The sequence below is a fragment of the Colletotrichum destructivum genome, chromosome 10 (assembly GCF_034447905.1).
Source record: "Colletotrichum destructivum chromosome 10, complete sequence".
Lineage (NCBI taxonomy): Eukaryota > Fungi > Ascomycota > Sordariomycetes > Glomerellales > Glomerellaceae > Colletotrichum > Colletotrichum destructivum.
The window spans coordinates 863,176-888,649 of record NC_085905.1 but is presented as its reverse complement, the minus strand read 5'-3'; the positions used below and the strand labels follow the sequence as shown (position 1 = coordinate 888,649).

Sequence of the window (25,474 nt, the reverse complement as noted above, 5' to 3'; positions counted from 1 at the left end):
GTATTTGGAGTGGGATGATCGGGTGAGAGGGGAGTGGATGGAGGAGGTACCTGAGTATTAGGCGGTGGTACGGGTACTGAGCACCAACAGGGCAATTGTGGGGGGAATTGAGCAATCCAATTGCTTCCATTCGATCGCTCGCTCGCTCCTCTGGCTCCCATACCCACCATTCTCTTTTTCGTCTTCTTCCTCTTGTCTCTGTTTCCCCCGTGGTCCGAGTCAACGAAGTACACTAGTGTCAGTCTGCCCATCACCGCCCCTCGCCGCGGGATGTGCAAGCCGTCGCCAAACGGAACTGGTTGCCTGACAGCCGGACGCCCCCTGTTGCCCGCGACCTGCGCATGTTCCTTTTCAGCAGGACCCTGAAGCTCAGCAGTCCCGATGGGGGGAGACAAGCTTGGAGTGCACGGCGGGCGAGATGACAGCTCAGAATGCACGAGGTCGAGTGACCATCCGACAGGGGGGTTCAGGCAGAAAAGACGGCAACAGGGACGGGATGCAGGCCCTCAAAAGTTTGGGGACGGGGGAGAGAAGCGCGCCAACGTCGTGGGAGTGGTGGTGTGGGCAATGGTTTGGCCGTGGTAATTGGTGGTAATATCTGGTGCTAGGTAGTCGCCCGCAGTGCGGGAAGACGCTGGTCCAAAATGTTCTAGTTGGAGAAAAGGAAGGTTCAAGACAAAATGTCGGGTTGTCGGTTCGATGGAGCGAGCGGCGTCGAGCACAATTGGGAAAGCCGCGGAGGAAGATTTGGGGAAAGACGGGGGAGGGGGAGAGCAACCCGTGAGAGGAATAATCACATGGCAGAGAGAGAGAGAGTGAGAGGAACGAGTAGTGTACGAACACACTCTTGTCAAATGACTGGTGACTGAGTTCACTCGCCATGCTTTTTATTTTTTAGAGCAATTGCCTTTCTCTCGAGCACATTAGGCCTGAATCCTGATGCCATGTTCCCTTCCTTTACACGTGAACGAGGATACAGGTTGGTAATAAGGGTCCTTCACACCCAACCACACCCCCCTGTCCACGGCCTCCGTCGGACCGTACCTACCTCCCCCCCCCCCCCCCCCCCCTTACCTGCAGAGTTTCTGGTTCCAAAACGATGTTCTCTCACAAAACTCACGTTGGCGTCTGGAAAGGTCAAAGGACGGGAGATGAGGAAACACCACGGACGACAGAAGTGTGTGCCTCAGGACCCCACACGCATCACGCCCACCACGCCCAAGGCATGCATGCGTAACCTGTACCTGCCTTCCCGTCAAACAAACAAAACCCAGGCCCGTTTCATCGTCCTTACTTCACTTATCGGCTGCTAGGAGGCCGCCGCCGCCGCCGCCTCTGATTCTCTGCCTCTGAGCCTCTCTACCAGGACCAGAGCGCGACCGCCTCGGCTGCATCGGTCTGTAACACACGGCCTACGGTGAGCGCAGGGTCGCAGTCGAGGCCACGGACAGGTAGGGACACGTCGTCCCAAAACACCGCACGATACAGGGAGAACTTCCTGCATGCTTCCCTGATCCATTGGATCGAGCTGTTGTTTGAGTTCCAATCGGAAGGGGACGGCTTCGGGCCGCGAGGTTTTGACTGACTCTTGTTTCCCTTCTTGTTTCCCTTCTGTCCATGTCCCACGTTGCAATGCGGGAACCATTGCTTCAGATTTCAAAGGTGCAAAGACCACATAAAAACACAAAAACAAAAGCAAGGCAGCGAAAACGGGCGCAGAAAGGCTGTTCAGGCTTCCTATCGACATACCAATCATCCTGTACAAGTATCCCACGGTTCTCCCGACTTTGACACGTGAAAGGAGGAGCTGGCGAGGGTTTGTCCTGCGTCTCCATGTCCCTCGATGGTGCTGGCCAATGCAGCAGGCATCCCTAGTACGTACCTACAAAGAGTGGAAGCTATGTAGATACTCGCAGGTTTCTGCTGCGAAACGCCTGAACAAAAGCTGCAATGACTTATTTGGGCTGCTTGACAGCAACTGGTCAAACTCACTCGAGCCAAGTTTGGACGTCGAGACTCCGACAATGCGATACCTCACACTACCGGTACCCTCACATTCAGTATCCTCAGGTTTGAGCGCTAAGGAAGACTGAGAGTGAAACGGTATGTATCTTGACATGCCGGACTAGGTACCTATGAGGTGACTGCCCTGACCAATATTCTTGCCGTTCCTGGCCACTAGCTACCTTACCTTGTAGTTCCCCTCTGGTACGATGGTACCCAAGTAAGATACCGCCTACCTACCTGGGCAGGCGTCGCCCAGGAGAAGCCTGGATACGTACCGTTCCGTCGACATGTCAGGTAGTCCGGGGCAATAAGATACCGACCCGTGTTTTGCCATTGGGGCTGAATTGCAATTGTTGGCTCGCCTCCCATTGGATCGGCCTTTTTGGGCTTGCTCACGCTTGGGGGCTGTCCGTCCATCAACCATGAGAAAGCAACCTGCAAATCGTACGTATCTCTGTGACCTCATGATCTACTCCTGCCCCTTTCCACTTACTTTATGCTCAGTCAGTCGGTCTGCCGTAGAAACACCCGCTGCTCGCTATGGTGGCCTAGATCAGTCGCCTAATGCCTGCTCTGCTGATCAAATCTCGCCCAGATCCCTCGACTCAACCGCCTTTGGTTGACAATTCTAAGGATGGACACTGTCATTCCCGCCAGCCACCCACAGGACTATTCCTAACATGGTTCTCGCTAGACAATTGTTAGGGATCCAGGAGCCCGCTAACCCAGACCGTCGAACAGGCCCGGGCTGTCTGTCCCGTCCGCCCTGCTCTGCCCTGCACACGCACGCAGCGCTGGGCGACATGTCGGTTTCACTCCAAGGTCCCAGGTGCAATACAGGGGCAATGGCACAGTCCACGGTCCGGTCCACACAATGCTTTTCCTTGCGGCCTGAACATCCAAGGGCGGGCACAGCAGATGGCCAGACGGCCCTGCCCAGGGCAGCCGAGACGAGCACTTACAGGTCGAGGCAAGGAGGCCTGGCGCTGAGTTGTCGTTGCAGTTGCAAGAGCCACATATTGACGCCGACGCTAAAAACAGCAACCCACAGCGACACAATCGGTAGGGAGAAAAGAGATCAATGATGCCAAATTCAAAGGCCCACGCAGGCCGCGGTATGGCTATCGACCTTACGAAAAATCCGGTGTGCATCCCGCGGCCCTATTGTGGTACACATGGAACCGGGGACGCTTGCTCGCCACTCGCGACGAGACGAGCGGGAGCGGGAACGGGGCCGGTCCGGCACCGTCTCCTGTCGTCTTCTGCGTTCCTTGACTGCTCGCCGGATCCTCCCCCAACAGAACAACCAGTCGTAGGTCCCACCTCGATGTTGCGTTCCAGAAATCCTCCACTCTACTGTTGCGGCCGACGACGGCTGCAGCTCCCCTGCCAAAGCCGGTGACACCCAACCGCCACGTCGGCGAGCGACCCTGTTTGTCTGAATCGTCCCTCCTGGTGGCCACGACAGCCACATGGTCGCCGCCGTTGTCAAATGTCAGCCACGCTTCCCTCTTCGTTGCCAGCTGAGGGGCGTGCTTTCTGAGACGGATCGGGGGCGGTGTACTCCGTAGTCCTTTGAGATCTGTTGGAGGTTGGAGCTTGTTCTCGGTCAGTTTCCAGGGCCCCATCAACGGACCAATCGATGCGAATCTCGGAACATTTATCCTCGCTCAATCGATCGGGCCTTCTCCGAATGACACGGCCCACCATCTTCATGCCCACCACCTTCATGCCCACCACCTCCAGCCGGCAAGGCCCTTCAGCCATGTGCCGATGCATCTTGAAGGAAAGAAGCCACTGCAATCAAGCAATCACCTGGTCTACAGCGCATATTCCGAACGGCGTTGACGCCGTCGTCGTCGTCTCCCAATCACTGAGAGAGTGTTTCTTTGTGGTCGGATGCTGAGCTGGCTCTGGCTAGACAAGATGCTGAGTAACCTGGAAACCAGCATAACTGGATTGGGTGACCAGATCAGGACCACTTCACCGAGGCCTTGCCCGGCTCGATGTACTGTTCACCTCCGAACGAATGAGCCGGGAACCAGTGGCGGTGCCTTCCACTGTTAGTGCTGCATGTCCGGCATCTGACTCGCCCGCCATGTCCGAAAGCTCCGCTTTTCGCCATCGACGCCTCCGGGCGCCAATCCCGAGCCCTGGCCCGAACCGTCGCCGGCCTTATCTCTGGCGCTCTGCCTCCTTCTGGCGCCGGAGCGTACAGAACAACCACGGCAGGGTCTGGTCGGCCCTATTCCGCGGTTCCGGCGGTACTCGTGCCCACATTGTCCGCCAGAGAAAGATTTCAAACGAGGACCCGCCAGGTTCCTTCTAGAGTCCACCTAGAAGCAAAGTCTGCGGCGCCGTCCATTTCGGCACGACGACCCAGGCTGTCTTCGCCCGCCCGGGGCCAGTGATTACACACCGTCCGAAACTACAGTGAAAACCTTTTGAATTATTCTACGGAGCTCCCCCTCTTTTTTTTCTTTTTTTTTTTTTTTGCGGTCAGAAGTTTGCCCAGCACTTTTGGGATGAGCCTTTGAACTTCTCGGCGAGACTTATTCGTCAGATTGCTATTTGTGGTACTGGCTTCGTCTGGGCCCGGCCGTCTTTTTTTTGACCGAGTTGACGTCACTCATAAATCCCCTGTCAGAATAATGGTCCTTCTTTTCGGTGGGCCAATGAAGCACGGGGTTTTTGAATGCAGCTGTTGCAGAGTAGCACGACTTCTTGCATGATCGATACTGCCACATCACTTACTACTCAGGCACAGGGGACCAGCCAGCCCGATTATTCGAACTCTCGCGGCTCAATTGGAAACGAATGGAGGACCAAGACGGGAGGAAATCGACCGATACCCCTCTCTTCACCGACTCCATTCCTCTAGGCTGCACAACCCCGGGACCTGCATTCCAGACCCCGCTTTTTCCGCCAGCTCACCAGCACGCACGTCTGTCAACCTTGCTCAGTCGAGAAGGCAAGCTGCGTAACAATCACCTCTGGTGACTCTTTTGGTTCCAAGGGCTTGGGCAGCAACGTTGGATAGTTGAAGGGGTTGGGGTGGATGGATGGTCCTGGAACTGAGAGGTGGTCGAGATGTTGAGTAATATCAGGAGTTGCGTGAGTACAGGATGTCGAGAACGTCATGCTTTTGGATTTGGTCGTCTAGCTTGATCACAGTGTGGGAGTGTTGTCATCTTGGGCTGAGGATGCTGATCTTGTCGTGGCTCCAGGTATTGGGCATATCGTTGCTGTCAGGCACCGTGTTCGACATTAACCCTGGTGCTCGGCCAGGAACATTTGTTGATGCCGCTGAAACTTAACTGGGGTGTCATGGCATTGCGATTAGCACACCATTGAACTCCGCTCGAGCAGATATGTTGTGAACTGAGCTTCCACTCCCAGCCAGATGTCCTTCGTGGTATTCTAGAGAACCTGTTGGTCTGAGCCAAGGCATTGTGACTCACAAGCAATCTTTCAAGAGGGTGGAGCAGTAGTCAGCACCCTAAGCTTGTTAGCTATGTTAAATCCTCTCTTTCGTCAATGAATCTAGTCCATTCCAGCGCGATCCGTATCAAGTAAGCTTGAGACCAATTTTACTCGAACGAGGCTTTGTGGAACCAATAAAGGTTGGGGTGATCTAGATAGTCCAATGAAGGCGGCATCGCTCGGTCACACCTAGTCTACAAAAGATAATCACAGTTGTAATCCCGCCTCTTAGAAAGAGGTAAAGAGGTTTGAGAGACGGCATCCAAAGCCTTCTTCTCGTTAATCGTAAACGTCGCCAAGCTCGGGACCTCTCCGGGCTGAGCGGGGAACACGGATCCGTCCACAACACGAAGACCATCGACGTCCCGGATGCGGAACTGAAATTCCAAGACCGCTATGTGGTTGTCGTCCGCCCTGATAACACACGTCTAACCCGATGGCTCAGGATGTCTTCTTGCTGCTGCAGCCCAAGTTGTCAAAGATTATCTTGGTTGCTAAAGTGTTGAGTTGGAGAGTCAGGGGGAACCTTCTCTCCTCGGCCAGAAATGCGTGAATGTAATTGCTCGGGATGAATGGCACTCCGCCCCGGGAGTGCTTGTGCGACGTGAGGACACCCAGCGTATTGTCCTTTTCCGGGTCAACCGAGTTCATGTCTTGACCAAGGAGCTCTGCGAGAGCAGTGTGGTTGTTGCTGACCGGGTGGCCGAGAGCCACGGAGGAGTATCCGGTCAACCTTGTAGGGTCCCACTCGTTCAGGACATAAGAGTAGTCACTTTGGGAAGTGTTAAGGTACCCCGTGAACCCATGAGATGGCGTGCTCCCGTTGGCTAAATAGTTGCACCAGTCGCGTCTGACCAGATACAGCCTCATGTTGCCAGGGGACTAGGAGTCTGTCCCCGATCAGGTCGGCAATGTCCTGCCAATCCACGTCGGTGGGGAGGGAGATGGACGCGGTATTATGCCTGGCACAGCCCCAAGGGTGCCGGCACGAGGGTAGTAACTGCCCAGTCTTTCGGCGACCGGGGGCGGGTCGAGGCCTACGAAGTAGTCGTCTTCCGTGGTCCTCCATGTGGTGAATTCGAAGAGGCTGTCTGTCATTTCGAGTGTCACGGTTGACGAAGAAGTCCCATCTGGTCAGGGTGTCGTTGTTGGCGAGTGTGTTACTCTAAACCATGTCCGATTTCGGGCTGTCCAGCTGGTCGTCGCCGGCCTCGATGAGCAGAGTCGATTGGCTTGCCCGGGCCCGGTTGGCGGCCAAGGGGCCTCCGCCAGGGCCGGATCATACGACGATGTACTCATAAATTCGACTGGAGTCTTGAGCCTGCGCCAGTGCCAAGGCAAATAGGAGGAAAGGGAGTAAGACCAACATCTTGAGATGTGATTTCTACCGACCGAAGTGAAAAATAATGTTGATGCGATTTTGATGTCGAGTCTCGAGGCGTTTGTTACGTTTTGAGTCGTTTCTTATCGCCAAATCCACTCTGTTTGGTGGTTACCATCGTCATGAAAATCAAAGACGGCAGTCCCGCAAGCAGCTCACAGCCGAGGCTTCTTGATGGTAAATTTACCCGTTGATCTTTTGTGATTTTGGCTGAGCGGGTAGATCACATGATGCTGTTGTTCACCACGGCGCCTTTAGGCGTGAGCATTTAGCAGTCTTCTTTAGCTCACAAGATATTATCGACATGCGCACTTGATCCATCTCCACCTCCACGCTGGTTCTTTCTTAGCTGCTTTTGAAGGCAGGAAATGGCGTCAAATGGTCTTAATTAACCCCGTGGTTCGGCGTAGAGTCGTCGTTCGGATTTACTCGGGTCCAATTCCGGTCCTATCTTCCTAGGTTTATTAAACGTGGCCGCCCAACCTCCTAATCATGTAACCTTGCTAAGTTTGCACCGAGTATCTAGTTTCGTACCTATCAGCATGTCCGTCAACCAACCGGTCGTTCGTCCCCTTACAATGATGAGAATATTCATTTCATTCCGCAAAATAGTGGGTAAAGGCGGATATGGTTTATAAAATGGCAAAAGAATTGGGCCCTAACCAGGGATCGAACCTGGGACCTCTCCCAGATGAGATTGTCATGTGAACAACCCTAAGGGAGAATCATACCGCTAGACCATCAGGGCTGATGTGGTTGTTGCATGGTTGATTGATCCACCAACCTATCAAGTTCGAGAAATAGAATCACTTTGTGTTCTAGGGAGTTCTGTGCTTTCCTCGGTAGCTTTGGCGCACGCGCAGGGTTTAATTTGCTAGACAGCGTTGGTGAGGAACCATATGTGTGAAAGAACAGAACAGAACCTGTGATCTACCGTTCGATATGGTGTCATATGATGGAATGAAAGGGTCTCGTTTTCAGTCGGCCATGCCTATGAAGACTAGCGTTGAAGGTGAGTTGCTTGTCGCTCAAGTTGGATATTTATCTAGTGGCCTTTACCTCCTTCGACTGCCAGGAACTGCCCCAACGTGTCTCTGACAGTCTCCGACAGTGGACGATATTCCACACCGAGAACCTTTACCGCCTTGCTTCCGTCATATTGATGGATATGTTTCAGAGCCTCGCTTCTGCCGGTTCCGGGTCTTCCCACCGGAAACCTCTCTCTGAAACCCGGAAGTTCGTCTCTCGCTATGTCAGCCGCAGTTTGCCAATCAAAGTGACGTGCTAACAAAAGCCTTTGGCCTGCCGCCTCATGCTTCTCGAAGGCCGCGACAGTCATCGCGGCGGTGTCGCGGACATCAACGCACCCGGCCCACATGAGCTGCGGAATCTCGGCTGCATCTACGAGCCGCCACAGGAATTTCGCCGTCGACGTGAACTCGTCCATGTTGCTGATGGTCTCGAGATGGGGACCAAAGACCATGGTTGGGTTTACGCAGGCGAGGTCAAATTTTGGCTTATGCTCCGTCATCCAGGCCCACACGGCCTTTTCTGACAGGGCTTTGGACGCAACGTATAGAGACACGTGATCCTCGATGGCTGCCGCCTCCTCGAACGTCACCGGGTTCCAGTCCGAATTGGTGTATGTGTAGCCAGGCCTGGGGCCCTTCTTGCTATCCATAATAGCCGCGGTGGAAGAAAGGTGAACAACCCGATGGAACGAAGGACTCGCGTATATCTTGGAAGCCTCGAGAATGCCAATGGCGCCCTTGACGGCGGGGTTCAGCATGTCGCGGACAGCATCCTCGGTTCGGGCATGGGTCGGACTGGCGACATGGATAGCGCCCACAGTGTTCTCGTCGAAAGCCTCACGAAAGAGCTCAGGATTCGCCAGGTCCTCGACAAAGGTTGTGGTCAAGCGCCCCCCGTAATAGTCGGGAAACGTGGCATGAAGCTTGTCGTCTGCCTTCCGAGATCTGATTGTGCCACGCACGTCGTAGCCCGTCTTCAGGAGTTGTTTGATGACATGGAGGGCAAGGTAGCCGTTGGCTCCTGTGACGATGATAGTTTGGGATGTAGAAGACGGCATAATGATATAGAGCTGTGATGAAGGGTTGCTGGGGGTACAGTGCTTGATCTCAGTCGAAGTATCCTGACTGTAGAATTCTGGTCAGAAACCAACGGTGTTCTATGATAAGGCAGATGGGGAAATCTACCTTCCCAACCAAGTGAAGTGGAGCTATACAGGGTTCATTTGCATGGGTGATGAAGAGGTTTTCCTGTTAGCTTTTGCATTGGGGCCATACAACTTGGCCCAGGCCAGAAATGACGACATCTTGGACAGGCAACGTTACAGGGCGATGTTGCCAAGATCAAGGTGCTTATCATACACACATTATAACAGTGGTAAAAGCAAAACCCGCACTTCGAGGAGAAGTGTTAAGAAGGTAAGGATTTACTCTTACGAAGAGTTAAATGACATACAGCGAACACATCTGTGGGTAGGATATATCATGAGTAGGGCATTTTGACGATGGAGACAGAGCAGAAGTGGCAGGGCGGGAATGGGGGTGAATGAGGAAGGACAAGCTCACATGGCTTGCCAAAGTGGTTCAAGCAGGATAAGAAGCGCCACGTTGACTGGCAGAGCACCTTCGTCAAGTCGAACCGCTGAAGCTCGTCATCGATTTGGGCCTGGGAACTGTCTTCGTGCACAATGGCGCCCTGGGCCAGTATGGGAAGCGACGAGAATTAGCATTCTGGCTGGCAGCCTAGAGGCGAATGATGAGACGATTGGCAGATAGGTAGCGGATGTGGACGGCCAGGACATTAAACACTAATTCTTTCGTTTCGGTGCGATATCCGTCACTGGAGCGACGAGGATAACAGTCGGTGGTCGTCACGAAGATATCGAGATCTGTTGCCGACGTCGCTTCTGATGAGGGTGATGATCGTGCGAAGCTGGCTATCGAAGATGCGGCGTCGTTTCTCAAGATCTGACTGGAGGCTGTCGAAAGTGTCGGGACGAGGCGTAAGCGACAATCTCTTGGTCATCACTTTGCCAACAGGCCCTGCGAGAGATCAGATCGGAATCCTCACCCATATTTATCGGCAGGGAAGAGGCGCCAGCAAGACTCCTTGTTGGCGAAGTCATTTACGGCTAGGCTAGTCGCTGACAGTGTTCCCCGGTGATGATTGTGCAGACACAACGGTCTTGTTTTGGCTCGAAGTGCCTAGTAAATATCGAGGCCGTTTTGTCCCTCGAGGTGCCATAGGTCCAGTTGATTTTAGTTTGAGGCAGTTTGAACCCTCGTGTGTACATGTCTTCTAGATCAATTTTACCACCTGCCATGTGGCTTTAGTCAACAGTTCTAAGTGACGGGCGAGGAACGCCGATGGTTACGGGAATTGCGAAGAGATTTTTTTGGAATATTTTGAGACGAAGACAAGTCCTCTGGACGCTGCGAGTAAGCGGTATATCGCTGTTCGGCATATATGTAGTAATACTGAAGTGAGAGAGCCTTCCAGTCATGTATCTATCAGCACTCCGACTACTTGCAGTTCAGGGTGTGCCAACTTGATATGTTCATCACCAATTACACCGGCAATGCTGAACCGACTCATCACCTTTCAGTTTTCAACCGGTAGGGCTACACCCTATTTTTGAGGAATGTTACACCACTGTTTGCTGTGATGGGCAACACACTTCTGAAAAGCAAAGAGAAACAGACCACACACTTGGCAAGAATGGCGTTATTCGCTTACATGGTCTTGTCACGAAGTTGCAGCCCACAATTCATCTCATGCCATAGACAACCATCTTGCCTCAAGAATTGACCCCTATTAGCATCAATGGACCTGACATGGATACCGGAGAACAGAGATCTTGAGTCGACAGAGTCGACGAGACCCTGCTCCTTCGGGCTCACCTGAAGAATCTCAAGTGATGGCGCTTCATGGTTAAGCGGCCGCCACCGGACTGAAACGGGGAATACGATCTAAATCACAGGGCAGTTCATTCTGAGTCAGAGAATCGGAGCCTGGAAGCGGGTGCGACGTGCAATCTGGAAGGACTGATGCGGTCTGGCGCGTGCTGGCCGGAATGCTGCTGCCTGAAGACGGAGCGAAGGCCGGACAGATCCGGAGTAAAGTGGGTCTTATGATCGGATGGAACTATCTAAAGTGGAGGCATTCCGGAGCGGGAATCCGGTACGAACATCCCCGAGCCGTCTACCCACCCATTCTCAGGGATGTTCTGGCACATGCAGTATTGTGCTCACACGGCTTGGCAAGTTGCTTTCCCAGTCCTGCAGGGACCCATCTCTGGAGACTTTTACGAGTTCCGGCGCAAAGTATGCTACTCTGCGTTGTGGCACGAATGCACATTTGGGTCTCCCACTGGCTCCGGAATCACCTGCTCGTCTTCAACGAAGGGGGCTGCACACTAAAATCACTAAGCGCCCTGTTCAAGTTGAAAAAAAAGGTCGTGAGCTCCTCGGCTCGTATATGGAAGCAGCTGAACGACATGATTTTTGGAGGCCGGTACCCTTTTCATTTCCCAGAAAGACTACTAATACTCACTTTGCATCTGGATCCTTCACAGCCAGTCCCTCCGCAAGAGTCCTACTTTGTTACGGAGATGGCCAGCGTAGACAAGGAACCAAATACGACTCGTCCAAAAGTTTGCCGAGCAAAGGTTCCATTTTGAATTATCAAGAGGGTGCTCTCGGCGACTAACCAGAAGGACAAGGTCAAAACTCGATTACAGATCCCTACGGCCCAACAGGTACTTATTTCACTCTTCTCCATGAGGGTTTGTAAGTTGACAACTTGAAATCCAGGAAGCTGGGAACTCCCGACAATCAATCTTACGACCGCATCGTCCTTGAAAGATCGCTCTTTGCAGTGCACAACGAGACTCTGGGTCAGGAGGAAAGCGGAAAGCAGTAGGACTTTCACAAGGCTGCTTGACAGAGCAGAGGGCTGCTCCGAGATTGCGACGCAGCCAATAGATGGATCAAGCATGGCGTCCACGTCAAGTATGTGGATGATGTTCACCCCTGCTTGAAGCCTTGGCTTTGGTAAGATCGTGAACCGATGCAAAAGGAAGCCCGCCAACGGAGCCTTTGATGTACTTGTACGAATAACCATGTGAAATATGACGTAGTCTATACCCTTGGGCCGCCAAGTCGTATTACAGGGTCCTTACGTCCATAGCTGTAGGTGCCAAGCAAACCGACCTGCTTCCGCGAGGTGTCCTGGCCATCACGCAATAGTTGGGCTCGCCCGCGAAGCTGAATTGCAAACCAACACGTTGTCGTCCTGCCCCGCGTGTATCGACTATCCGCATTTCCATGTTATCTCTTGTTCATTTCTCCCACCCACAGCCATTGCAGCTGCGTTGTTCGCGGCTTGTATCTTTCGCGCTGGAGAAAGACGCTCGTTCGTTGACCGTCGGTGGCGTCAGACATCTCATTTCCCCACACGGATCTACTGGCGGGATACACATGCAGCAGCGGGTGAGCATGTCCGGCCGTGTGTCTCCGTCTCGCCCTCACCGCAGCGGGCGACATCCCTGCGCCGATGCTGGTTTTGAGGAGCTCCGGGCCGCAGCGCGCAGCGAGCCGCAACGATGCCGACGACGAGGTTTCTGAGGGCTACCCCAAGTTATCCAAGTCGAGAAGCATACTCCTCACTGCCGTGATATCCACCGTCGGTCTACTCACTGTTCGTATTCTGCCGTGATGGTGAGCCAAGTGTCAAACGCAGTACTAACGCTCCCCCTCCGCTTGAAAACAGGTGCTCAACGTACAGTCAGCTGTGATCATGCTACCTTCTATGTCGGAAGAGGTCGGTATCCCGCCTGCGTGCCAGCAAATGGTCGTCTCCATCTACAACATCTCAACGGGCAGCCTGATGCCGACGTCTACGGCCGCCGGCTCGTCTATCTCCTCAGGTCCATCCTCTTCACCATCTCCAACCTGTGCCTGCCCTTCACGCGGTATGAGGTCCCCTTTCACATCGTCGGTTTCTGAAGGGCATGAGCGGCGCCGCCCTAATCCCATCGGGCATCGGAATCATTGCGTCGACCTTTCCCCGTGGCAAGGCCCGTAACAACGCTTATGTTTGCATCTCGGCCGTCGCCTCTGTTGGGTCTGTCCTGGGAAACATCTTTGGTGGTGTGATTGGCGGCCTGCTATCATGGCAGTGGGTGTTCTGGATTGCTGCGATAATGGCTGGGGTCACTACCGCGATCGCCTACTTCATCACTGGCACACCCCATCTTCGGTCCTCTCCTTCCGCCAGCACATCAGCGGAAAACGGTGGTGATGAAACCCGTACCAGGTCTGTTGATTGGACCGGAGGCGCTCTTGTGTCATGCAGCCTGGCGCTACTGCTCGCAGCCTTCACCCAGGCCAACTTGATCGGCTGGTCGACAACCTGGATCCCGCCGCTCATCGCTGCATCTGTTGTGCTGCTGGTTGGGTTCTGTTTCTGGCAGCGCCGCCTCGAGAAGGACCCGGCGAGGGAACCGTTGCTGCGGATCTCCAGGTTTAAGAACCTCCAGTTCTCGGCACTGTTCGTGTTAGTTGCCTTTTTTTACGCTTCGTTCAACAGCTTCTTGGTCTTTGCCACTTTTTTGTGAGTTTTCCTTAGGTCCAGTCTTCGTAGCGGGGATTTCGGAATCACTGATATAATGATACATGACCACAGCTATCAGGGCTGCCTCGCTCTCAGCGAACTCGACACTACTCTGCGTTTCCTGCCCGCCGGTATCGCTGGCCGTAAGTGATGCTGCTTGACCCCCACGAGAAAAAAGGGAGTCGGGTTACTCTTCACTGACGAATAACAAAGTCCTGATCCCTTTTGTCGTCTATCCGGCCCTCTCCCGCATCCATGCCTTTGACATCCTCGCTTTCGGCCTGGTCTGCGGCATCGCATCCCCGTTCATCATGGCTATCCGCGCGATCCCGCCCTAGACTTCATACTGGGCCTACGGCTTCCCCGCCATGTGTCTATGCTTCAGTATCGAGATCGTTTGGCCCGTTATTAGCCTGCTCATAGCCGCCAGTTTCCCTTCCGCCGACCAGGTTTTGGGTAGCGGGCTACTGCAGAGCTCCAACAACGTCGGTCGCGCGTTAGGGCTCGCGGTTGCGAACGCGATCCAGACAAGCGCTCAGAGACCCGAGATGGCCGTCGGTGGCTTTGCGGGCTTGCCGGGCTTCCTGTACGGTGTGCGAGCGGCGCAGTGGACGAATGTCGGGTTTGCAATTGCGGCACTGGGGATTGCGTTTGCTTTCTTCCGGGACCTGGGCTGTGTCTGAGAATCCATATCTCCGTGAATAAGGGCCCCTTTCATAGGACTGGATTTTCGGGAGATCATTGAATTGTCGACAGGTTTCACCGGTTCATTCCTGTCGTACTCCGACACAAGGAGACCCTACCTAATAGGGTTCTTAGAACCAGTGTCCTTCCTACACGAGTGGAAATCGCATTTTCTCTTTCCTAGACAGGTTGATGAGCACCTACAAGCCAAAAACAGTCAGTTAGGCATCTTTTCAAAAAGCTCGGCCTGCACCCGAAGATACAGGCCTACGAAAATCCCAGGAGGCTCTTACCAGCCCCAGGTGTAACGATGCAAGGATTTTTCAGTGAGATTCGAACTCACGACCCGTGGCCTGGGACGTTCGAGAAAGACTCACGATAACGTGCCTAGTAATCCCATTGAGCCACGGGCCTTGGTGACAGTGTGAAGAGCTTTTGGATCATATGTAGTATTCAGCCGTGATGGCCGGGAGCTTGAGACGGAAGGCGCCAGTTGCCTGAGGAACTCCACCTGAGATGCTCCTTCCGTACCATAGACCTTCATCCTTAGTTGCTCTAGCGACCTGTTCGAGCCTTATCCCCGTAAGTCTACTTAGAAATGCCATCAGCTTCTATCACGTATCAGGTTAATACTAGCTCTCAGAAAGCACACAGTCACTTCGAAGAGTGAAAGGAAGTGTAGACGTTGATTCCTCGGTCGATAACTAGTGCAACTCCCGCTCTACGGCCTCTGCTGTTCTTCCCACAACACATACGCAATATTCACGGGCAGAAGGAGGACATTGGACAGGCGAGGTGCTGAAAGTGACGGACGATGTCAACAGATCGGGGATGGACATCAGTGATTTCCATAAACACAGGCGACTGTAGACGCCACAGTGACGAGTAACGTTCTGGGCAGCGTCCTTTTCATCGCATCAGCTCTTGGGCTTTTGAAAGCCCACTAGCAGTATCTCGAAAAGACAATAAAACAAATGCTGACCGACACATGTTCCTGATGGAATTTCAGTTGGTTGCGATTAGACTTGTAATAGAAGATATGTTTTAGGGACTGACCTCGAAGAAAATGATCTGATCGTTTGGTGCAGGGGCTAAGTAATGTGCGTCTACCTGAGTTCAGTCACTGATCAGAAGCTTTGCGACATAAATATTGACACATGCATATAAGCATAACCATAGGACATTCAAGTGAAGTAAAGCCTCTCTTTTACTACCGTATCCTCTGCCAACGCCACAGAAATATGATCAGTTGCATTATGCCCCAGAGGATAGATCAAAGAGACCGTCGTGCTAGGCAAAAAAGCTGTGGGCGACGCGGCGCTGTGCTTTGCTTTGCTGCAAAACCCGGTATCCCTGAAATGAAGCATAAGACAAGAACTGTCCCAAAACCACACTCTCCCCAACGCCTCGATCTCCCTTTTCGCTCTGCCGAAACCTAAAGATCGATCGGGACAGGAACCAATACCTGAATTTTGGCGAACCTGGGTGATGATAGCTTCAAAATCCACTGCCGCAGGGCAGCTATTATATGCTGGGGACACATGGTATCTATGTACTTTTTGATACTCCTCTCTCTCTGGTAGTTGAATGTACAGCCCCTCCCTCTGACATGAAAAGTAGTGAGACGGAAGATCCGCTGATGCCGCTATGCTTGTGTAGAAACAATGACGCTAATGCGAGTGCAAGCACTGTCCGCAGTCCAACTACTCATCGTCGAAAATCTCGTACGTGTTCTGCAGGATCGTGTCGACGACCTTGATTTGCCAACCGGCGTCGGCAATGCTGGTAGACGGGTCGGTGCCCATGACTGTGGGGCCAAAGATGACGGACAGATTGTGCGAGTTCATGCGGTTGACGTGGGAGTTCTCCATGACGCGGTGGAGATGCAGAGTCAGCGAGCGCAGGGTGGCGTAGTTGGGGTCGGGCAGGCTGTTGATAATGGCGTGAAGGGAGTCTCGGCGGATGATGTCGTCCTCAATTTCTGGCAAGGGTTAGCAAGGCTCGCGGGCGTCTGGAAGGAGAACTCACTAGCTGCCTCAATCAGCTCGCTATGGTGTTCCGTGGTAAGCAGGGGGTTCGGGAGATCGCGCAGGAACTGCTTCAACAGGCCAGTAACACTATTGACGTCGTGATAAAAGTTCTCGGGATTCCTGAAGTCCAACAAGGGATTGCTCGAGTCCGTGTCAAACATGGTCTTGAGCTTATTGATGTGCGTCAGCGAGCCAGACTGTCGATAGATACCCTCGACACCAAGTCCGTAGAGGTCCACTGCCTGGATACACTGATAGACGACCATAGGCACGGGCAAGCTGTCTCGCTCATACAAGCGAGTCAGACTCAGCCCGAATACGGGCCTCGCGGCATTGGAGGATGGTCCCGGAGGACCAACGGGAGGGGATTGTCTGCTGTGATGCGGGGGGAATCCTCCAGCCCCTGGAGGAGGGCCCTGAGGAGGATACTGCTGCGCCGGATTGTTCTGACGTAGCTGCTGAGGTGGCTGGTATTGGCTTTGCTGCTGCTGCTGCTGCTGCGGCGGCGGCGGCGGCGGCGGTTGCTGCTGCTGTTGCTGTGGTGGAGGCGACTGTGATGTCTGAAAGGGCAAAGCTCCAAGTTGCGGCGGTCCCTGCGAAGATATGCCTCCATTATACCTCGACGTCATCACACCCGAGTTGCGGTTTGACTGAAACTGCTGTTGCTGGCTAGGTTGATTCAGCATGTTGTTGGTGCTGAAGCTGCGGCCGTGCTGTTGTGTCTGGGGTGGGAGTGGCTGTTGATGTTGCTGCTGAGACGAAGGCCGTTGCTGTTGCGCTGCGGGCATGTTCGGCGGCACGAAATCCCGGGGAGATTCGGCGGGCTGCGGTGGGCCGCTCGGCCGAGCAGGAGGTGGCATCTCTCGTTGCTGCTGCTGCTGGCTTGGTCCGGATGGCGTCATCTGCGGCACATTCGAGACTGATGCGTTGGGCTGGTGGCCCATGGCTGGGTGGCGGGCTGTGGCCAAGATCGGGTTCTTCTCGTACTTGACCTCGCCGTTGTTGTTAGCGACTTTGGAGTGGTGCGAGGTCAGGTAATCGTGGAGGTCCTTTTCGTTGTTGATCGCCATGACAGCCTCGCGCAGACTGCGCGGTCCTCCGGAACTCTGTCCTTTGATCGGGCTGATACTAAGGCCGTTACTCAAGAGCAGCTTTTCGTTGAAAGAGGCTAGGAGGGTGTGCTGTTAGCTTTGAGAGACTCGCAAGACGGCAATCGACCTTACCAAACTTCTGCATCTGCAGCGCCAGGGCCGAATCCGTCTCCTTAATCAGATCCTGGAGCGCAGAAATGGCCTCTGGCCTCGTCCTCGCAATCAATTCGGCCTTCTCGCTCTGCAGCGTCTGCACCTTGGCTTGGTAGTCTTGGTCGGCCGCCTGTGCCTTGCGCAAAAGATCCTCCTCATGCTGGGGGCCCGACTTGGACTTGAGGCTGAACATCTTGCCGCTGTTCCTGCTGGTGTCGCCTGTGCGCGCGCGGTCGTACTCCTCTGCCAGACTGTCGTACTTGGCCTTGGATTTGCGCATGGCGGCCTCCAGGTCCGACACCCTGTGCTCGGCGGCCAGGCCGTTAGCCTTCCACCCCTTCCTGCTGCGCTCTGCAACGGCGGCGAGCTCAAGAAGATCATCGTGCATCTGCTGCAGAGACTGGGCGAACTGGGTGCCGTTCTCGGCCATGCGCTCGTGGATGTACATCATTTCGCTATAGGCCTGGGCGAAGGTGCCTTGTCGGTGGTCGGGCTGGTGCATCGTCTCCTGGCTTATGCGGGACAACTTCTTAAGGGAGGAGGCATGGCTTTCTTCGATGTGCGATCGTTTCTTGAGGAAGAGGGCGAATTCCTAAGGGTCCTGTAAGCAGCTGCGGTTGCATGCGCATCGGACACTGGTAGCTCACCTTTGCAGAGGCAATGCTCGCCTTGAGCTGGTTCAGCATGGTTGCGACTCCGATCTGGACAAAGGTCAGCGTTCGGGAAGGCCGGAGCAAGCAGACGACGACCTCACGTCTGATGATAGCACGTCCTGGACCTGGCGCGAGACATCGGCAGCGGGCGCCGACGTTGTCTCGGCACCGGCGGGGGCGGCGCCGTTGGGTGCAGTGGCTCCTCCATTCTGAGGAGGAGCTGATGCGGTATCCGTGATTCCTAGCGACATGCTGTTCGACCTATCGCGCTGCTGTTCGTTGTGGGAGGGGAGGTTGTCGTCGGAGGGGGAGCGGAGGTCGGCCATTTTGAGAGGTCGGGGAGAGTCAAGCAACTCGGCGCGACTGGAGCCGTCGGGTAAGACGAGATGGCGGCTCTGCCTCAGGTGGCGGCAGGCTACTTTCAGGGACGGGATGGGCCAGGGAAGCCAATAGCCAGGACAGGCGTCGTTTCGAGGCGAGGGCGTGAGCTTCTCGTGTGGAAGGCAGATTCCCGGACAGTGCGGGCGGTGGTGGTCGTCGACGAGGTTGCCAGTTGGAGTGAGCTGGAGGGGGGTGCGTGATTAGGTGGAGGATAGGCAGGGGGTGAAACGGGGAAGATTCATGCGAGAGAGAAGGTCGACAATGGCGTGAATGGGTTCGTGGGAGGATGGGTCGTCCAATGTGACGGGTCGGACGGGGAAGAAGCGAGTGATGGGTATCGAGCGGACGCGGATGGGAAATGTGGCCTTGGAAGTAGTGTTGACGGATGGGCGCGGGATGGTGGTGGACGTGGCAGCGGATGTCGTAGTGGCAGTGGTGGGTAGTGGCAGTGGTGGTGCGCTGGTACAAAGAGGCAAGGTCAAGGTATCTATCCTCTGTCGTGCATGGCCAGGAGCTGCCGGTGACCGACTGGGGAGCACACGGCGGACGGAACAACGTGGGACGGCGACCGCGACAACTGGCCTGACACCCAGAGAGTTGTGGTAGTACCCAGGTACGTACGTCAGGGTGTACCGTGGAGAGGACCGTTGGCAGCGTCGAGGTAAGTTAGCGAGACGGTGTTGTGCTGGGGATGCGCAGAAGGAAGCAAGCAAGAAAAAGAACAGATAGAGACAGAGAAAGAAGGGGAAAAAAGCAAAAGAGTTGATCTGGAAGGCGGGTAGAATTTCACAATGCAATGTCTCGGGATATTGGGACGAAACTACTGTGCCGTGGTCTTAGCGTACAGACACCCAGAGGAGAGAGATCAGGCGAAGGCGGGCCGCGTCGTGTATGGCGCAGCCAGGTATCTGGATACATCAATGAAGCGGGATATGCTGTTGCGATGAACTATTCTCGTATCTAGATGATGTTTGTTTGGCGGATGCGAATGCAGAGGGGTTAGGCAGGGGAGGGGGAAGCAACTCTCAAGACACTAGGTAAAGACAGCTTGCACCATCGTATTTGCTCTGGGATGACGAATGCTGCCATGTATCTCCAGTATGCGCCCAGGTCGACACGTAAGGACAGACGACAGCATCGTTACTCGCGATACTAATCAGGTACCTACTAGAGAAGTCGCCGCACCCTGAAGCATCACTATCTCCCCACAATCGGGGCTAAAACGAATAAACTGGAGCAGGGCCGACCCCTGAACCACTCAATCCAGACAGATCTGGCACCAGTATCACCAACCAACCCACCAACTGCTAATCACTAGGTAGGCAGCCAGTGACAAAACGGGGACTTAGTCCTCTTTGGGCCTAGACCCCCCTCACTTGACAGCGAGCACTGCCACCGCTGAAGAACAGTACATGACCAGCCCCGGGAGGGAGTGTCTTCCAGAGGGGGGATAGACAGCAGATGCACGCAGCCTCCGGACCCGGACGCCCCTGGCCAAGTCGTGCACCTGCCTCTCCGTTCGAACAAGAACTAGAATCTGAAGCACTGTATCCAGCAGATCACGACGAACCAATGCACAGGGCACAACCGTGAGGGAGACGACAGCGGTGCAACGAACAGGCAGCATCAAGCCCCCGGAGAAAGAGTGAAGGAGGCTAAGGTTTGCGGCCGCCTTCGCACCCGGCCACAGTTTAATTGAAATCGGATGCCCCGAGTGGGACGCAAATTCCGGGGGAGGCCTGTCTCGTGGGGGTTGTTTTCTCACTCTTTTCAATCGACCATCGCCATTGCTCTACGCAATATGGCCAGTTGACGTGGTCTCGTCCGAGAGTTGCCTAGAGTTTTCGGAAACGCTTCCACGAAGACGACTGCCAGGGAAAGCGTTTTGCTTTAGAATCCTGCTCCAGCTCATGTCCCATTTCCACTTACATGTCCACCCGCCGGAGAAGAACTCAACTACCGACCCAGTCACGATGTCCATCCTTCTCCTCCATCTCCGAACATTGCAAACTCCGACAGAACCCCCATCTCGTCATCCCAAAACCATCCCCTCGACGTCGATCTTGGACAAAGTGTATCATGACTGCCCTGTGATCTCCCACCGCCCACAAAACCTTTTGCCTCCTGAGCTGGTGCGACCATAGATTCTGAATCCATTCTAGTTCTTCCCTCCTCCGTTTTCCATCATCCTCCTAAATGCCGTCTCCACTGGCTATGGGATCCCTGGTCATGGACCCCTCCCCTTCGGTTCTTCGTTGCATCGTTGTATCGGCACTTCTCACGCGCGGGCGCACACCACCCCCCGGTTCGTCCAGACTCGATTTAGAGTGACGGGTCATCGAAAAAGAATAATAGAAAAGTAGTTGGCTCAAACATCACCCAACCGAGCCGGCTCCGCCCCGAGCATGCAAATCCCTGCCTTCGAGACTCTGTCCTACGACGTGTTCCAGAACTGTCAACTCTGCTCGCCGTATCGATGCCAGGGGGGCGTGATATACCTCGAATCAACACCACCTCGCTGCCGACATTCATCCGAACTCAGTTGACGCATGAGGCACCCTCTCCCGTGAGTGTGTAGCACACTTCCTTCATGCCTTCTGCGGTGAGAGGGGTGCCATCCGGGACACCTCCACCCGACCATGAATAAAATCTTCGTAGTTGCCGAGTAAGCAAATCGAGCCAACGAGCTCGTCCGTATTCAAGGCGCATCAAGCACCCGCTCACTCATCACTGACGAATGGCCCACCGTAGCGCCAAGAGCACGACAAACGTCAGTGTTTCAACCGTGAGAGTAAGAAAAAACAAAGGCTTTGTAGGGTGGCAGGGTGGGTACATGAACAAGACGAGAGACATATCATCTTCAAGTGGAAGCGTCTCTCGCTTTGTATTCTGATTTGCCCTGGCTGCTAACCGAACCTTCTATTAGACGGCCGACCGCTGCTAGCATGGCCGCTGATGCTCCATCGAATCATTCGTGGGCAATGCATCGCCCTCTAAATCGCGACCTTGAGTGCCGCAGTGTGCTGAGATATGTGTACAGCCATATGCCTCCAGTCATCGTGACACACGTTCACAGCTTCCCCTCATTGTCTTCCTGTGAGGGATCCCTCCTCCTTGCCTCCCCAACCTCTTCTCGCACCCCCTTTAGTAGAACAGCAAGTCCAAATGCTTCTTGTCGTCCACATAACGCTCCCGGAACTCCTGCCGCGTCAGCCACCTCGCAAGCGGCAACATCGTGTCCTTCATATCCATGATGCCGCGCTTCTTCTGGTCAATGTGGGACGCGTCCACCACGATACGCTGCAGCTTCTCCAGTGATAATGCCCCTTTTCGCCCGTCAGCCTCCAACTGCCGAGTCGAGGTTCCCTCAAAAGAGAGAAAGTGAGAGAGGATAGATGAACTCACCGTTATCGGCCAACTCCATAAGTCTCGCCGGCGTGCCGACCGCGATGCCCGTCCGCGTGTTCTGCAGGAACTTGACCTGTTCCTCGACCTTCATGTGCTTCGCAAACTGTGTTCTCTCAGTCAGACCCGCGTCTCACTCCAAATCCAAAGATCACACCATGACTTACAAGCTTCGAGACGGTGCTCTTCTTGGACTGGAACTTCCTTACAGCCCGTACGATGTCGGCGGCCCGCAGGCCGGCGCCCGCTACGATAATGGTGTGAGGCGCACCCTTCTTCTCCGGCGCCGTGCCCAGCCTCTCGGGCTTCTCGGCGAACTTTTCCAGGAACTCGGGCAGCTTTTCCAGCGCTCTGGGCTCCGTCCATGACGTCGCATCCTTGATGGCATTTGCTGCGGACGGTGCACGTCAGCCAGAGTCTTTTCATCTGGAGCCCTTTTTGCATCCTCCGTCTGTTGCTCGGGGGCCAGGTTATGAAGAAGGGGGCGACGGAGCGAAACTCACCTGAGATGGATAGGTCGGAAAGCTCCACAGGGCTCAGATCCGTGCCGAACCGGGCAATCTTCTGGGCGGTGTAGTCGGCTAACAGCTGGTTGTCCATGACGGCAAAGGCCTCGTTGATCCCCAGCTCGGCGTTCAAGAGCGTCTCGTCGACGTGGTACGCCGACTTCTTCTTCTGCTTCTTCACCTGGCCCTCGCTGTCCTGGCTCGGTGCAGCTCTCTTCTTGGAGTTAGACATGGTGACGAGTGTGGTGTGGCTGGATGAATGTCTCTGGTCCCTTTATATATATGTCTCTTAAAAAAGCGTCTTCGTCTTGTGTGTAGTGGAGCAGGAAGATAGAAGGTTTGGTAAGGGGTATCAGTGAGGGTGAGAGGAGTGGTGTTGTTGATGAACGAGAGCTCGCCGCCCATGAAAATTTCAGCCTCTCAGAAAAAAGTCAGTTTCGCACTGTAGATTACCGGCGGGACCACCTGGACTGCGCCCGACGCGAGAGACCACAGTGCTGAGGGTGGCCCGCTGAGAAATGCACAGTGCGCAAGTGTACCTCCCAAAGCCAGCGCTGAAAACCTGGCCATTGGTTTAACTGAGTGTCTGTTCGACTGGCTCTCTCACGCCAACTACAAACTCCTGAACTCTCCCTACCTAGTTATGCGAGTGACTAAAAACATGAGTTGCTTCCAGTGCGGGATAGTGGAACGGTCTTAAAGCCCATATATGGGCAGAGAGTGATGCTAAATTCTCGGCGAAGACTAGTGGTATAGTGCTCTATACGCCAAGCATACAAATCCACTATGATAAGTTGCAAGAGAGGTCCTTCTACGTGCTTCAAGCATGTATCGTGTTGCCATCATCGGTGTGCCTAAAACTCCAAAACTGATACCCTTAGCAGCCTGGCAGTAAAGACTTACGAGTACGACTGACCGGGTGACTAGATATTTTTTCTATTTTTCCAATTTTTTTTCCAATTTTATTTTTTATTTTTTATTTTTATAATTTTCCTTTTGAGAGTTCGACCCCTAACCTTGAATGACCTCGATGCAATTGTAACCCTTCTTCCCATGGGAACTGAGACGGTATCGACAGCCTCACCTACAGGCCAGAGTACAGCATGAGCATTTATGTTACTTCCACCCCAAGTACAGATAGCTGGTCCCAGACTGCATCAGGAGAACTCTATCATAGCAATGCAATGCAATCACTAGGGTGGTCACGTCTAAACCCGCCCTGTCCGCTGGCCGCCTCCGGGATGCCGACCCGAGCAGGCAGTTTCCCCACCAGGCCGCCGGACTGGCCGCATGTTGCATCCCGTCCAGTCAGCGCCGTCGTCGTCGTCGTCGTAGTCGGAGACGGCGCAGGCGGCTACCTGTGCCTCCCCACTAAAATTTTCAAAAACTCCCTTATCCTTATCCCCCCCACCAAAACTTTTTTTTCCTACCTGCGATAGGAATCAAGTCCACCAGTCCCTGGGCAACGATACAGAAATATTTGGGTCGATGTCCCTTTTTTTCTTGGTAGTTTAACTCTGCCTGACCGCGACTTTTTGCTCCACAGTCTCAATTGGGAACTCGCGACACCTTCTTCTCTTAACGACAGACATCCTCGACGGCCAGATCTCGAGTTTTACACCACCTCCCTTTCTCAAAACCGCCAAGATGTCTTCCGCAGAACTATCCTCCAAGAAGCGCAAGCGCGCCGAGGCCACCGCCGCTGCCCCAGACGACACCGCGGTGACCAAGAAGTCCAAGTCCGATAAGAAGGACAAGAAGGAGAAGAAGGCGGCCGACGTTGGACCCGCGACCGACTTCATCGCCCTCGAGGAGTCCAAGGCCGAGAAGAAAGAGCGCAAGCGCAAGGAGAAGGAGGCCCGCAAAGCAGCCGAGGAGGCCTCGATAGCAGATGCCGCCGACACCTCGGCCATGGACGTCGACCCCCCCGTGACCGCGGAAGAAACCAAGAAGGACAAGAAGGTGAAGAAGAGCAAGAAGTCCAAGCCCGCCGCGGACGAAGAAGAGAAGACGGAAAAGAAGGACAAGAAGGAAAAGAAAGACAAGAAGGAGAAGAAGAAGGACAAGGAGACCAACGGCGAGACTCCCACCGCCGCCGAAAAGACCAAGTCCGACGAGAAGCTGGAAAAGAAGTCCAAGAAGTCCAAGAAGTCCAAAGACGAGCCCGCCGCCGCTGAAGAATCCCAGCCCGCCGCCGCCGCCGCCGAGGAAGAAGAAGAGACCCCCGCCGAAGGAGCGAAGAGGGAGAAGTACATCGTCTTCGTCGGTACGTTGTCCCCGCAATCCCAAAGCCTCGAAACCGTCGCCGCGGCCAGATGAACGCCCCAACCCTCCCTTCCTCTACTGACACATTGTGCCCCCCCTCCCCAGGAAACCTCCCCTACACGGCCAACAAGGAGTCCATCAACGCCCACTTCGCCGCTTACAAGCCCACCGCCATTCGCTGCCTTAACAAGGACGGCAACCCTAACATCTGCCGCGGCATCGCCTTTCTCGAGTTCTCCAACGGCTCCAACATGCGCACCTGCCTCGACAAGATGCACCACACCGAGTTTGACGACGGCCTGTCGCCCGCGCGCCGGATCAACCTCGAGCTTTCGTATGTTCCTATCCCTATGTCCCCTCCCCTCCCTCCCTCCTCTACGCCTACTCCTTTCCCCGTCACAAAACGCTAATACCCCAGCAGTGCTGGCGGCGGCGGCAAGAGCAAGTTCCGCAAAGAGAAAATCAAGGAGCGCAACGTCCACCTTGACGAGAACCGCGTCAAGCGCCTTCAGAAGGAAGAGGAGTACAAGAAGCAGCGCGCGTCCCAAGGTGGCGTAAACTCCCAGCAGGACAGCATCCACCCGAGCCGCCTGGCTATGATGTACCAGTAGATCCAGTGTTGTTTTCCTCCATCGTGTGTAGATTTGCGTCGCAGGCCTGGGGCCAGGGCCGGATGTTGACGTGGTTGATCTTGGATAAACCAGGAGTTGTGACATATACAGAATATGTGGTTTCACTGGACTGGCCTACACCAGGTCCCTTGCTAGATACCCTAGGGCATTTGCAGTCAAAA

At 54.4% G+C, this 25,474-nt stretch overlaps 8 protein-coding genes across 8 annotated transcripts; 4 read left to right on the top strand and 4 right to left on the bottom strand.

Annotated features, from left to right (window-relative positions):
* Positions 1-2,429: 2,429 nt before the first annotated feature.
* Positions 2,430-2,630, top strand: CDEST_14568 (uncharacterized protein; the record flags this gene model as incomplete). Its single annotated transcript, XM_062930724.1, has 1 exon — positions 2,430-2,630. The coding sequence occupies one exon, from the start codon at positions 2,430-2,432 to the stop codon at positions 2,628-2,630; it is 201 nt and encodes a 66-aa protein (XP_062786775.1).
* Positions 2,631-4,105: 1,475 nt separating this feature from the next.
* On the top strand, positions 4,106-4,336 carry CDEST_14567 (uncharacterized protein; the record flags this gene model as incomplete). Its single annotated transcript, XM_062930723.1, has 1 exon — positions 4,106-4,336. The coding sequence occupies one exon, from the start codon at positions 4,106-4,108 to the stop codon at positions 4,334-4,336; it is 231 nt and encodes a 76-aa protein (XP_062786774.1).
* Positions 4,337-4,710: 374 nt separating this feature from the next.
* CDEST_14566 (uncharacterized protein) lies at positions 4,711-6,385 on the bottom strand. Its single transcript, XM_062930722.1, has one exon. It carries the CDS (start codon positions 6,358-6,360, stop codon positions 5,932-5,934), a length of 429 nt encoding a protein of 142 aa, XP_062786773.1. The 5' UTR covers positions 6,361-6,385; the 3' UTR covers positions 4,711-5,931.
* Positions 6,386-7,866: 1,481 nt separating this feature from the next.
* CDEST_14565 (Putative NAD-dependent epimerase/dehydratase, NAD(P)-binding domain superfamily) lies at positions 7,867-9,366 on the bottom strand (the record flags this gene model as incomplete). The annotated part of the gene is made up of 2 exons (XM_062930721.1): positions 7,867-9,027; positions 9,356-9,366. The coding sequence occupies 2 exons, from the start codon at positions 9,364-9,366 to the stop codon at positions 7,917-7,919; spliced, it is 1,122 nt and encodes a 373-aa protein (XP_062786772.1). The 3' UTR covers positions 7,867-7,916.
* Positions 9,367-12,454: 3,088 nt separating this feature from the next.
* On the top strand, positions 12,455-14,196 carry CDEST_14564 (Putative major facilitator superfamily, MFS transporter superfamily; the record flags this gene model as incomplete). Its single annotated transcript, XM_062930720.1, has 6 exons — positions 12,455-12,602; positions 12,671-12,872; positions 12,917-13,456; positions 13,586-13,656; positions 13,727-13,797; positions 13,852-14,196. The coding sequence occupies 6 exons, from the start codon at positions 12,455-12,457 to the stop codon at positions 14,194-14,196; spliced, it is 1,377 nt and encodes a 458-aa protein (XP_062786771.1).
* A 1,096-nt stretch (positions 14,197-15,292) lies between these two features.
* On the bottom strand, positions 15,293-19,411 carry CDEST_14563 (Putative Rho GTPase activation protein). Its single transcript, XM_062930719.1, has 5 exons — positions 18,226-19,411; positions 18,119-18,172; positions 17,451-18,063; positions 16,226-17,395; positions 15,293-16,178 (listed from the first exon to the last, which is right to left on the bottom strand). Exons 1-5 carry the CDS (start codon positions 18,448-18,450, stop codon positions 15,901-15,903), a joined length of 2,340 nt encoding a protein of 779 aa, XP_062786770.1. The 5' UTR covers positions 18,451-19,411; the 3' UTR covers positions 15,293-15,900.
* A 1,922-nt stretch (positions 19,412-21,333) lies between these two features.
* CDEST_14562 (Putative P-loop containing nucleoside triphosphate hydrolase, protein Cms1) lies at positions 21,334-22,816 on the bottom strand. Its single transcript, XM_062930718.1, has 4 exons — positions 22,414-22,816; positions 22,078-22,301; positions 21,911-22,016; positions 21,334-21,831 (listed from the first exon to the last, which is right to left on the bottom strand). The coding sequence occupies exons 1-4, from the start codon at positions 22,646-22,648 to the stop codon at positions 21,650-21,652; spliced, it is 747 nt and encodes a 248-aa protein (XP_062786769.1). The 5' UTR covers positions 22,649-22,816; the 3' UTR covers positions 21,334-21,649.
* Positions 22,817-23,841: 1,025 nt separating this feature from the next.
* On the top strand, positions 23,842-25,464 carry CDEST_14561 (Putative RNA recognition motif domain, nucleotide-binding alpha-beta plait domain superfamily). The gene is made up of 3 exons (XM_062930717.1): positions 23,842-24,682; positions 24,787-25,015; positions 25,103-25,464. Exons 1-3 carry the CDS (start codon positions 24,064-24,066, stop codon positions 25,290-25,292), a joined length of 1,038 nt encoding a protein of 345 aa, XP_062786768.1. The 5' UTR covers positions 23,842-24,063; the 3' UTR covers positions 25,293-25,464.
* Positions 25,465-25,474: the final 10 nt, after the last annotated feature.

Coding starts and splice junctions, on each gene's coding strand:
- CDEST_14566 (XM_062930722.1), bottom strand. CDS start 6,360: ATGAGGCTGTATCTGGTCAGACGCGACTGGTGCAACTATTTAGCCAAC.
- CDEST_14562 (XM_062930718.1), bottom strand. CDS start 22,648: ATGTCTAACTCCAAGAAGAGAGCTGCACCGAGCCAGGACAGCGAGGGC. Junction 22,302..22,413: donor TTCCGACCTATCCATCTCAG/GTGAGTTTCGCT, acceptor CACCGTCCGCAG/CAAATGCCATCAAGGATGCG. Junction 22,017..22,077: donor AGAGCACCGTCTCGAAGCTT/GTAAGTCATGGT, acceptor GAGAGAACACAG/TTTGCGAAGCACATGAAGGT.
- CDEST_14563 (XM_062930719.1), bottom strand. CDS start 18,450: ATGGCCGACCTCCGCTCCCCCTCCGACGACAACCTCCCCTCCCACAAC. Junction 18,173..18,225: donor AGGACGTGCTATCATCAGAC/GTGAGGTCGTCG, acceptor ACCTTTGTCCAG/ATCGGAGTCGCAACCATGCT. Junction 17,396..17,450: donor GCTGCAGATGCAGAAGTTTG/GTAAGGTCGATT, acceptor ACACCCTCCTAG/CCTCTTTCAACGAAAAGCTG.
- CDEST_14561 (XM_062930717.1), top strand. CDS start 24,064: ATGTCTTCCGCAGAACTATCCTCCAAGAAGCGCAAGCGCGCCGAGGCC. Junction 24,683..24,786: donor GAAGTACATCGTCTTCGTCG/GTACGTTGTCCC, acceptor CCCCCTCCCCAG/GAAACCTCCCCTACACGGCC. Junction 25,016..25,102: donor CGGATCAACCTCGAGCTTTC/GTATGTTCCTAT, acceptor ATACCCCAGCAG/TGCTGGCGGCGGCGGCAAGA.